The sequence below is a fragment of the Calonectris borealis genome, chromosome 10 (assembly GCF_964195595.1).
Source record: "Calonectris borealis chromosome 10, bCalBor7.hap1.2, whole genome shotgun sequence".
In the NCBI taxonomy this organism is placed as follows: domain Eukaryota; kingdom Metazoa; phylum Chordata; class Aves; order Procellariiformes; family Procellariidae; genus Calonectris; species Calonectris borealis.
The window spans coordinates 25,481,625-25,493,285 of NC_134321.1; the positions used below are offsets into that span (position 1 = coordinate 25,481,625).

General features: G+C 46.9%; 1 protein-coding gene across 1 annotated transcript; it reads left to right on the forward strand.

Annotated features, from left to right (window-relative positions):
* The first annotated feature begins 439 nt into the window (after positions 1–439).
* Positions 440–7,925, forward strand: LOC142086041 (membrane-anchored junction protein-like). The gene is made up of 5 exons (XM_075158502.1): positions 440–506; positions 637–761; positions 5,353–5,369; positions 5,620–5,694; positions 7,753–7,925. The coding sequence occupies exons 1-5, from the start codon at positions 501–503 to the stop codon at positions 7,923–7,925; spliced, it is 396 nt and encodes a 131-aa protein (XP_075014603.1). The 5' UTR covers positions 440–500.
* The last annotated feature ends 3,736 nt before the right edge of the window (positions 7,926–11,661 follow it).

Consider the following 11,661-nt stretch of genomic DNA (forward strand, 5'->3'; position numbering starts at 1 on the left):
GCCGGCAGCAGGGCTGAGGAGGCGTCGTCGTCTCCCCTCTCGGCAGGCCAGGGCGCTGGGCCGGCGTCCGCAGCGGGGCACGGCCTTCCCCCGGCAGGCCCGGCCAGCCCCGGCCCCTCCCGCCCGCCTCCGGGGCTGCGGGGCAGCAGGGGACTGCCTGCCGCTGGTGGCTCTCGAGGGGCGGCGGGGGCACCGGGGAGACGTGCGGGTGCGGAGAGAACCGAGTGCTGTGCCCGCAGGGGCTGCCGGGACCCACAGCACCAGGGTGACCCTCACAGCCTGTGTCGGTCAGGGGCTGCGACAGGTCCTGCCCGGGCTCTCCTGCCAGCCCCGGGGCGAGAGGCCTGCAGAGCTTCAGGGACGTTGGTAGTGACATTTCCGGAGCAGGGCAGCTGAAGGCGGGGCCGCCATCAGCTCTTAGCCTGTCCTCTGATCCTGCCCCAAAATACCCTGCTGTCTTGGAATGGGCACTTGAATCAGCGATTCTCTGACTGTAGGAGATGCTGGTAGGAAATCTGTTCTCTCTGCAGATGTCCTCTAGAGCAAAAACTGCACATAAGCCTTTCTTCTCGTATGACAGAATGAGATGTGGTGAAGGGTTTTAGTAATTTACCTTTGACTCTCCTGCTTCCCTAGGCTGGCATTCAGGGAGAAAGAAAGATGTTGTTGAAACCATTTACCTGTCCGTTGCTTGAAACGAGGTTTCTTCATGCAGGCAGGCTGGTGTACAAATTTAAAATCCGGTATGGCAGCTTCAGCAGGTAAGCACGTTAAAGCTGAAAAGTCAACCTGCAGTTTGATGACTGCAGGTAGCAGTGGGTTAATACAAGACCCTAAATTCAGATCTTGGGGGCTCCTCATTTCTTGCCTTCTTTCACTGGCCGTGAAAGTGGCCACTTAAAAATTACTATTGCACTGGCACAGGCCGAGCATTGGCGTAAGAGAGTAATTTGAGCTCTAAAAAATGACCCTGTTTCACTGCCACGTGTGGATTTTGTGCTTCAGTGGAAAAAGAAGCTGTTTTTACTGGCAGCATTTTGAAATTTTATAAGTGTTTAACTGAGAAGCTCTAGACCCTTTGTAATGGTTTAACCTGAATGATTCTATGATTCTTCTTCCCCCGGTTTTATTGATGAGCATGACATCATATGGTATGGAATATCCCTTTGGTCAGTTGCGGTCAGCTGTCCCAGCTGTGTCCCCTCCCAACTTCTTGTGCACCCTCAGCCTACTCACTGGTGGGGCAGTGTGAGGAGCAGAAAAGGTATTGACTCTGTGTAAGCACTGCTCAGCAGTAACGAAAACATCCCTGTGTTATCAACACTCTTTCCAGCACAAATCCAAAACATAGCCCATACTAGCTACTATGGAGAAAATTGACTATCCCAGCCAAAACGAGTATAGCCTTGGAGCTCTGTACTCAACGTATGTACATATTTCTTGGGCTGTCTGCTGTTAGCAATGTGCCTTTCGCTGGCCTTGCAATCTAGCGCTCAAGTGTGGGTGTAGGAAGAGGCTTTGGAAGCTCCCACTGGCTGCTGGCAGTAGATGTTTGTTGTGCTCTCGAGATTTTTTCTCTCAAGGTTCCCTTTCTGCTGCCACTCCTATTTCAGATGTGTTTGTGACAAACCTGTCCTGTTGTTTTGAAACAACAGCGTGCCTCTCCTGCAGGTGGAGGGGCTGAGCAGGACTTTCAGGATGACCGCTTCTCTCAGTTTCTAGAAGGCACTGTAGTGTCAAGCCTGAGAAATGAGAGTGAAGGGAGAGTATTTTAGTCTGTGGTACCACAGGCATGCAAGGAAGAGAAAGGAAAAGAGCCTTTGGGTGTGCAGGGGACAATGAGTAGGAGGGTTGTGGGAGGTAACAGTTGTGTGGTAAGCCTCAAATAGGAAGTTCTAGTTAGTGGCCAGCAAAGTAACTAAAGCACAGGGTCCTGAGTGGTCAGGTGGGGAAGATGCCAAACAAGAAAGGAGGGTGATCTTTTAGAGGTGAAAAAAAGACTTTCCCTGAGGGTATTGTCCTGGAGGAATCTGCTTGTGTCTGCTGGTCAGACACGCAGAGATGATGGGCAAGTGCTTTTGCGAGTGGGCAGAACCTTGACCAGCTCACTCAAGGAGCTCTGGAGCTTTTAATTTGAGAGAGGACTCAGAATCCTGGAGGCTGCGGGCTATAGTAATCACAGAAGTTTGTGCTACTCTGGGAAAAGGAGATGGAGCTGCTCAGGTTTAAGGGTAGTAGTCCAAACCAGGTGCTTATAGATTGTGTCCTGCTGAAGAGGTGTTCTGTAGAGCTCAAACTTGATCTGAGCTGTCTCAGCCTGTGATAAATAATTAATAATGACAGTATTCGTAAATATTAATTAAAAAAAACCAAAGCAGTGGCTCCGCATAATCTGGCTCCCTGTGTACATCCTTCAAGGCTGTGATCATCAGCAGACAGCAGTTCAGGGTTGATGCCCTCAAAGGCTTTTGGAAAGTCTTATAAACTGTTGGGGTTAAATCTCTTTTCAGATGGTGGTGACCATGCAGAAACCAAGACTGAGATCCTTTTGAGTCAGCAAGTGTCCCTGCATCAGAGAAATAGGACAGCATTGTGCCATGCCAAAAACACTGTTTTCATGCCAATGAGGTTGCAGCAGAGCTAAAATGCCATAGACAATGACTCAAGCATCTGCCAATAGAGTGGTTTCATGAGTGTGAGTGGATTTCCTTTTGCAATCAGATGTGCACAGACATTGCCAGAGCCTGGGTTTACTCTGGAAGTGACTGTTGTTAGCTGCAGAAGAATTGAAGGGAGTGTGCTATGAACATCATGCCAATTAGGCAGTCTCCAGACGTGAAGCTACATTAAATCTCGTGCAGCGCTGGTCTCCCTTTTCCTTTGTAGAAGTGGGCTGGCTCTTTGAAATTCTGTTGCATGACTTTATTTCGGGGTGAATTGAAATGCAATTGTTTCTTTAGCTTTGCTTATTAGCATTTTGCTGGAATAGTGTCAGATCCAGGAGGATTAACCCTCCTCCTTGTTTTGTTCTCTGTGTTGATTTGGGAGAGGAAGCTGTGTTGTCTGTCTTGTGGTGTCGTGTAGCGTTCAGAAGATCCTTGAAATGCTGCTCTTGTCTGTGACTAAGCTCTTTCCCTCAGCATAATCCCTTTGGAAGGCACTGCCAGTAGTGTGCGTATGTGTCTGAACAGTCTGCAGGTGTGTGATCCCCTGATGGTAAAGAGAGCACTCCATTTGTTGGAGTTTGGCAGTCTGTCATTGCCCCCGCGTGTCTCACGGTTTGTGTGCATTGCAACATCAGTCCTTGTAATTCATTGTTACACTTGAGGGAACAGGACGTGAGACTTTTGCAGCACCTTTTGTGTTTCATAATAACTTCTGGAATTGGTAGTGAGCTCATCAAGTCAGTCTTCACATCAACACGGTCAAACATAGCAAAAGCAACTCCTTTTACAGCAAACTCTTCCCCGTTGTGTCATGGTTGTGGTGAATAGGGAGTACTTATTCAAAGCATGTGGATTCACTCCCAATTCATAAGAGAGAGTAAAGGAGTAAGTCCTAAGTGCTTACATAGCCTTATGCCCAAAGCAGTGCTATCAGTCAGCCTGCGGATTTGGGAAGTGAAAATCCTGTTCCCTGCCCCACAATAAGGTGGTGACTGATCTGAGGACAGGTTCCCAAAAGAACATTGAAAGAGTTGCAAGAGCTGATCCCAGCTGATCATAGAGCTGATGATCTACACATGTGTGCAGGCTTTTGCTAGAGTGAGGTCATCTTCACTGAAGGTCTCTGGAATCCCCAGGGAAAACCAGGTAACAATGAAGGTTTTTCCCTTCTTTAACGATTCAAAGATGACTCCGTTTTTGCATTGCTACACTGCAGGCTTAAAAGAAAATAATCACCCCCTCCTCCCCAAGCCCCACCCAACCCAACCAGTGAATCCCCCGCAGTCAGATAGCAGGTCTGACATCCTTGTCATGAAACCCTGGATGGTGCCTTGCTTTCTTCCATTCTTTCCATCCTTGTTTCCTTTTCACCACGGCAAAGTCCCTTCCAGAATCGTCCTTTTGTTTCCCTGCTGCTTCATGAAGACTTCATGACCACAGCGTAAGTCTTGAGTGGGTGATACCTGTCCTTCTGCTGCAGCGTGCTGTGTAATTCTTTTCATTAACTTGTTCTGTATCAGGCAAGGAGAGCGCCTTTTTAAAGAGGAAGGAAGGTTCTCATCTCTAACCAGGTTCTGGCTGGGGACCTGGAATGTGGAGAATATGAGAATGGCTGCCTACCAGACCATATACCGGAACGTCTTTTTCTTTAAGATGTTATCTCTCCCTGTGCATTTTATTGTTGGCCAATACCTAGCAGCAAACAACTTTTAAGAAGATGGCTTACAAAAGATATAGTTAATATTTGGAAACAAAGTTTGATGCAGGCAGTACACAACTCCCAGCATCACGGGGCCTGACTCCAATGCTGTGAAGGCCTGTTCCTCTGCAGGTTTGCACCGTGGAGGGGATTAAGAGACGTGTCCTGCCTGTTCCTTCTTCTAGGCCCTTGAGCAGAATCGCGATAGGTTGGAGGACAAAGGTGCTGGTTTGCGGGCATCTTGTCAAAAAAACAATCCTAAATGTTACTGAGGATCAACTGAAAACATCTGATCTCTCATCCATTGTATCCTCAGACACACAAAATATAAATGGGCAGAAAATTCACAAGAAACAGTCCTTGTGGAATAATGGATGTTTTTTAAGAACAATAAATTAGGAATTCACCTGCCTGCTAAGTATTTTGTCTGTGCAATGGGAATGATGTTTTGTTGCTGTTTAAACTCTTACAATGAATGTACCTCCATTGATTTTTGATTGGTATGGGGCTAACTCTCTCTGTTTCACAGCACTCCTGATCTCGACCACATTGAAAGTGCTGTCAAGGAGTTAGAGGCAGGAGATGAAGCAGCTCCACGGGACCTTAGCTGAATGTTAGGCTGAGCAAATCTTCTGTTTGTTATGGGACTGAGGACATTTTGTCAAATGCAACATTTCAAGTGTGAGAAATGGGGAACTTCTCCGGAGAGTACGAGGGTGAAAAAAAAGACATAAATGAAAGATGTCATCAACAGGCAGAATTCGCGTAGACGAGTAACGCCTTTATTTGAAATATTTCAAAGACGCTATTGACTGTTAAAATTGGGCAAATGAAAACCCCTATTTGTCAAGCTAGTTGCACCCCATTCCTTTCTGATTCCTGTTCAGATTCATTCTGAATCCCATGGTTTCTCTTTCAGCCCCAGACCTGACCACTGCTTTTAAGTTCTCAGGCTTGACCAGCTGTCAAACCCTCTTATTTTTTCAGGAGCCATGGCAGTACTGGTGAGCTAGCTTGACAGAGGCTAATCTAATGCTAAATTGCACATGCTTTCCTTGTAGCTGTGGAGCTAGTGGAACCAGTGGATGTTCTTTCAATGATGCCATTACTTTGTGACCAACCTGATCTTCCATGATTCAAGCAAACTGTAAAGTAATTTTAATTTTTTTCCAAAGCCTTGAAACTGTCCTTGACAGTGGAATTGTGGCTATAGTGTTAATATTCTTCCTTCATTTCTTTTTTTGGCCTCTCCAGGAAGCATTCAAGTAATCCTTGGAAATCTTGATGATTTACATTCATTTTCTACAGACCGCTTCACTATCTTTCCGTGTATCCTTTCTTTCCTACTCATAAAAGAAAAGATTCAATGACTTGTATCTGTTGGGCATTGCTTAATTCAACATTCATGTCTAGCAGCGTGCAGATCTTTAGCTGGAGTATGACACCTTTAAGCTTTGCAGTTTTACTTTAGCTGAAGATCCTCCTCAGTTGTTGCCTTCACCAGAGAGAGAACTGATGTGAAAAGAGTGTTTTGCAGTGTTTTCAGATGAACACCCCTGCATTCCAAATCAGATTTAGCCAGAGAAAATGAACGTGTATATATAAAATCACAGGAAGCCCAGCTAATGCGATTGCAAGGAAAGCTAGTGCATTGCTTAAAAAGGTTAATAAAACATAAAACGCTCCTTACAGGCTCAGCAACAGTGGCCCACTAGTAGAGAAGACTGCAGGAGTTTTCTTCTAAGGTACATTAGGATTAAGTCATATTCATGAGCCTCTGGGGATGGACTGTACCTGCAAAGCCGTCTTCAGTCTGTACAGGAAGAAGTTTGAGCTTGAACTTGAGAGAACAGGATAGTGTTCCCATGAAATCTTATGTTGCCTGGAGGGATGTTGAGTATAAGAGTTGTTTCTTGGGTGGGAGCAAATGTGAGTATGTGCTTACGCACCAACATAGATGGCTGAGAGAAGCAAAAAGCACCTCACAGACCGAGTTTTACGAGGAGAAGTAGTTGAGCTGAGATAGTTGGAAGACTAGACAGGCTTTTGGACACACAAAGCCTTCAGGACTGTCATCCAGTTATCCTGGTCCCCTCTTCAATGTAGTCTTTGAAGTCTGGAAATAAAAGTGAAGCAAATGTCCTCCACACAGTATTCGCCTTATTTTGCTCATCCCGCTTACTCCTTTGGGACCAATCACCAGAGTTTTTCCTTCTTCCCTAGAGTTTACAGGGGCATTTAGCTGCTGTCAGTCTGGCCTGCTGTCAAAAGACAGCTCTGTAAAAGCTTTGTGCCACTGCACAGCATAGGCATATGGAAGCTAATATTAGAATATTGGCATGCACAGGCTTTGTTGAGTGTAGTTTCCTGGGGATTTCACTTTTGCTATATAAGTGCTGAGACATTCGAGGTTGGATTATTCTGGCCAGCAGCTTTACTACAGGCTCCTCCTCCCTCTAGATATTTTTTCATCAGAGTGCATCAAGGGCCTAGCTAGCCTTCATCTCTTTCTTATTGCTTGCGCAACTGGACAGAACTTAGCCATGTCTGATGCATATTCTGCAGCTTATTAATTTGAATTGACAATAATTAAATTAAAGAATTATTTAATTCTATTTAATTAAATTAATGTTCCTTTTGTAGTTGCTGTACGGTTAAGAAGTTACTCTCTCGAGGTTCCTGTTGAAGAGAAAAGGAAGTTAGTTGAATGAGAAGCCTTTTCCGTCCTAAGGTGCGTCAATTTGTGAATCAGATCAGGCCCTCTGGCATCACCTCCTGTGGTTCTGGGTGCCCAGGAGTAATGAACACCCACGTGTTTCCGCCTCCAAGGCATTCCCTTCCAGTCTTGGAAGGCTGCATTATTGCCACAGCTCGTAATAACAGGCGAGAAGGAGGTCATCCTCTTTCTCTGTCAGAAGCTGGTTCATATGATAGCAACTTACTCCTGTTACTGCCAGGAAGAGAAGGTAGCCAAGAGCATCGTCAGACAGGAGGCACCCGAACAAAGCCTCTGCTTGGTTTGCCAGTTTTGCCTGTGTGCTTGAGGAGTGTTTGATTCACGAAGGTCTATTTCTAGGACTTGGAAGTCCATCCACATGCTCAGCCAGCACTGGGCCTTGATGCGAACTGCAAGTTCAGAGGCCTGGCATGATGAGTTGTCCTGCAATCTGTGTGTCGGGCTGTAGCATAACTCTTAGTTCATCACCCGCTGTGGGAGTCACCTGGCTGAAAGTTTCTTGTCATATGTTACTAGTGTTTTTTCACAAAGTTCATACTGACAGATTGTATTTGCTCCCTTATACGTATATTCAGTGTGGTATGACTGTTGAGGCTTTACAAGAAGACATTGTCAGGACTGCTGCTCCTTTGAAATGTTAGTGCTATCAGGTTTGAGTAAATGGGAGAGAGTATCAAAGATGAGATTCAAACATGAGAATGTCCATCTTGTGCCTTATCCCTTCATTTGCTCTATGTATCTAGAACTCAACTCCTTTCAGCGAAATGTATCTTGTGGTAAGTCACTATGGTTATGTTTGGATAATTTCTGGAAACATCTGTGAAAGATTGAATTATAGAACTTTTGTCTCAAAGACTGCTTATCTGGGCGAGGGTTCCTTTGGCTGCTGAATATGATAAGATCAGCTGCAAGGTGTGAAAGATCTGGGCGAGGGTTCCTTTGGCTGCTGAATATGATAAGATCAGCTGCAAGGCGTGAAAGATCTGGGCGAGGATTCCTTTGGCTGCTGAATATGATAAGAATGGCTGCAAGGCCACAGAGATCTCCGGCTAGTAAGGTGTGAAAGATCTCCGGCTGGCACGTGCTTGGACAGTCAAGACTCAGGAATGCAGAGACATGTCGTTGCCATGGAAACTGCAGCCCTCGAACGAGAATAAAAGGGACTGCCAAGAGGACCCCAGTGCGATTGCCGACCCCGCCGAAACACCGCGGATCCCGGAGCGACCGCCCACCGCCGGAACACCGGGAGACTTGGACCCCCGGGACGCCACGGATCCATGGTGGGGACTATTCCTGCAAATCTATCCTGAATACCTGCTTGACTTCTGTCTTTTTACTCTATTCTATCCTATCGCTACTAATTTTCTACTTTTGATATTAAAAGTTGCTGTTTTGGGTATACGGCATTTGATCTCGTTTTGTGTCTTAATCTCGCTCTTGGGATCATATCGAAACATTCCCGACATCGGATCGGGACATTAAATTGGCGTCACGGACAGGATCCCTTGAGACGAGAGTGCCGTACTATTTCCCAAATACGTGAGACCTCTCAGGAAAGTAAGGGGTGCGGGTCTGTGTTTGCTGTGTTTGAAATTTACTGCTGAATTTTGCTGCCTTCCTGAGACGACCGCTTCCCCGCTTTGTCTGTGTTTAAAACTTACGTGCTGTTTTGTTTTCTAAATACGTGAGACCTCTCGGGAGAGTGAAGGGGTGCAGGGCTGTGTTTGTAACTTACGTGCTGCCTTCCTGAGAAGACTGCTTCCCCGCTTTGTTTTGCAAATACGTGAAACCTCTCAGGAGAGTGAAGGGGGGCGGGTTTGTGTTTGAAACTTGCGCGCTGCCTTCCTGAGATGACCGCTTCCCCGCTTTGTATAAAGATGAGTGATACTAAAACTGTCCCTTCGGGGAGAGAAGTTTTGTTTGAGTTTTTGGAGAAACATAATGCACGACCCTCTGTACCCGGAATGGATTGGGCTCAGGGAAATTGGTATAATTTGCAGAGTGTGGTTGATCGGACGAGTGCTTTGCAAAAGGATGCGAGAGTGAGATCTGGAAGAGGAAAAGCGATTGTTTGTGCTGTTCTTGGTGCCAGTTTAGCCGCTGCTGTAGAGGCGAGAGAACGTTGTCGCGTTGAGGAATCCCTAATTGTTGAATCCCTCCAAAACCTCGTTCGGTCCCTTCAGGGGCAAGTGGCGGAATTAAAGGAACAGCTTGAAGGAGAGAGAGACCAGGTGAAATATCTGCAGATTGCTCTTAAGGAGCAACTCCTTGCGGGCACTGCCCATGAGGAAATACCCCCAAGATCGGAAACTGGTTATCCTTTTAACGACTTGCAGGCAGCAAGAGAAAAAGTAGAGAAATTGGAACCGCCCTCGCTGCGACCCTTGGTTAAGACCGAGTATATTTATGATGATGAGGAGGATCAGTTCCCCCAGGTTACAACCAAGGAGGTCCCCTATACTGCCACTGAATTGGCGAAGCTAAAAAAGGATTTTGGCCGAACCCCTAGGGAGTCGGAGACGGAGTATGTGTGGAGAGTGTCGTTATCTGGGGGGGATCAGATTTTGTTAAGTGAGAAGGAGGCGGAGGCGTATTGGGGACCGGGAGTATTTTTAACTACCGGGAATTACCGCACCCCTTGGTCTTTAACCCAGCGGGCAGCCTATTGGGCGGGGGGATTGAACCCCTTGGAGAGGGGGGATCCCCTTGCAATCACGGGGACTGTTGACCAGTTGGTGGAAAGTGTGCATAAGGCAGCTTGCTTGCAGATGATGTATGATCGGAAGTTGGAGCCTAGGCAGGAGTCCCCGATGATGATGCCTGTAGATCCTGAGCGAATTACTCCCCTTATAAGGGGACTTCCCGATTCCTTAAAGCCGATTGGTATACAGTTACAGGGGAAAATACAAGCAATACCTCAGGGCGAAAGAGTTGCAGCTGCTTTAGAAGGACTTACACCCGACCGGCACTGCCGGTCCCCGGATAGGAAGATGTGGACTTGGGGGGAGGTCGCCCAAGAATTGATCAATTATGGGCGCAAGTATGGCCCTGTAAACCTTCCAGCCACTAAAACAGACTCTAGAGGCCTGAGGCGAGCTGAAGTAAAAATGGTTCCACGCCCTGAGGGTGATGGGAAAACACCCCTCTCTAAACCACCTGGAGGGAGGGACATCCCAAATAAGCGCAGCAGTCTGTGGGCAAAGGGATGGCAAAAGGGGATCCCACGTGACTTAATGGATGGATTGCCGACTGACAAGTTAGAAAAACTGGTGTCTGAATGGCCCAATAAATCGGCAGATAAAGACACGGGTTCTAAAAATATAACCCCAAGTGCACCCTCTTTAATTGACTTATCAGAAACAAATGTCCCCCGATATTCGGTGGGAAACTAGATGCTTCGTCCTCTGATGGTGAGCGGGGGGGCGAAGGCTGGATGTACATCAGACAGCTCACCGAGAACGGCCAGGGTGATTTACTAATTACAGGTGTTGTGGGTCCAAAACAAGTCCCGGTCACGTTTTTGGTAGATACTGGGGCTCAAATTTCGGCTATTAAAACAAAAGATGCTACTAGCTGTGGGGTTAAATTTTCTAAACAGAGACTGTTTGTAGCAGATGCATTTGGCAATGTTCAACCACAGGCGTTAGCAATGGTCAGCCTACGATTGCCGGGAGAAGATATTGCTACCACGGTAACAATGGTTGTGGGAGATTTTCCACTCAACCTCCTGGGACTTGATGTCCTGAAAGGGAGGACCTGGATTGATAATAAAGGGAGACAGTGGTCGTTTGGCTCTCCAACAATAGACATTCGACTGCTACAAGCTGCGCCGCCACTTCCCCCTTCGAAGCTTACGAATGTTAAACCTTACCCGATACCCTTGGGGGCCAGAGAGGGAACAACACCTGTGTTAGAGGACTTAAAGGGACAGGGCATCGTGGTTCCGACCCACTCCCCTTTTAACTCCCCAGTGTGGCCAGTACGAAAACCCAATGGCAAGTGGAGACTAACTGTGGATTATCGTAGACTTAATGCAAACACCGGTCCATTGACAGCCGCAGTACCGAATATTGCTGAGCTTATAGCTACAATCCAGGAACAAGCCCACCCGATCATGGCGACGGTGGATGTTAAGGACATGTTTTTCATGGTCCCCCTACAATCTGAGGACCAAGACCGTTTTGCTTTTACTTGGGAAGGTCAGCAATTCACTTTCACCCGACTCCCACAGGGGTACAAGCATTCCCCAACATTAGCCCACCATGCATTGGCGCAGGAGCTGGAAAAAATCCAGGTAGAGGAGGAGGTCAGTGTTTACCAATATATCGATGATATACTTGTGGGAGGGGATAAGGTAGAAAGGGTTCAGACAACCCAAGATAATATAATTTCCCATCTGGAAAGTTTGGGACTGAAGATTCCGCCTGAGAAAACACAAACACCCTCGAGTGAAGTAAAGTTTTTAGGGATCTGGTGGAAGGGAGGAATGACATGTATCCCACCTGACACCCTCTCCTCGCTAGATCAGATTAAGATGCCAGAGTCAAAAAAGGACTTAC

What these genes read in the sequence shown, in the direction of transcription:
- LOC142086041 (XM_075158502.1), top strand. An exon ending in CCGCTTCACTATCTTTCCGT is followed by an intron (nt 5,695 to 7,752) that starts GTATCCTTTCTT and finishes TAGTGCTATCAG; the next exon opens with GTTTGAGTAAATGGGAGAGA.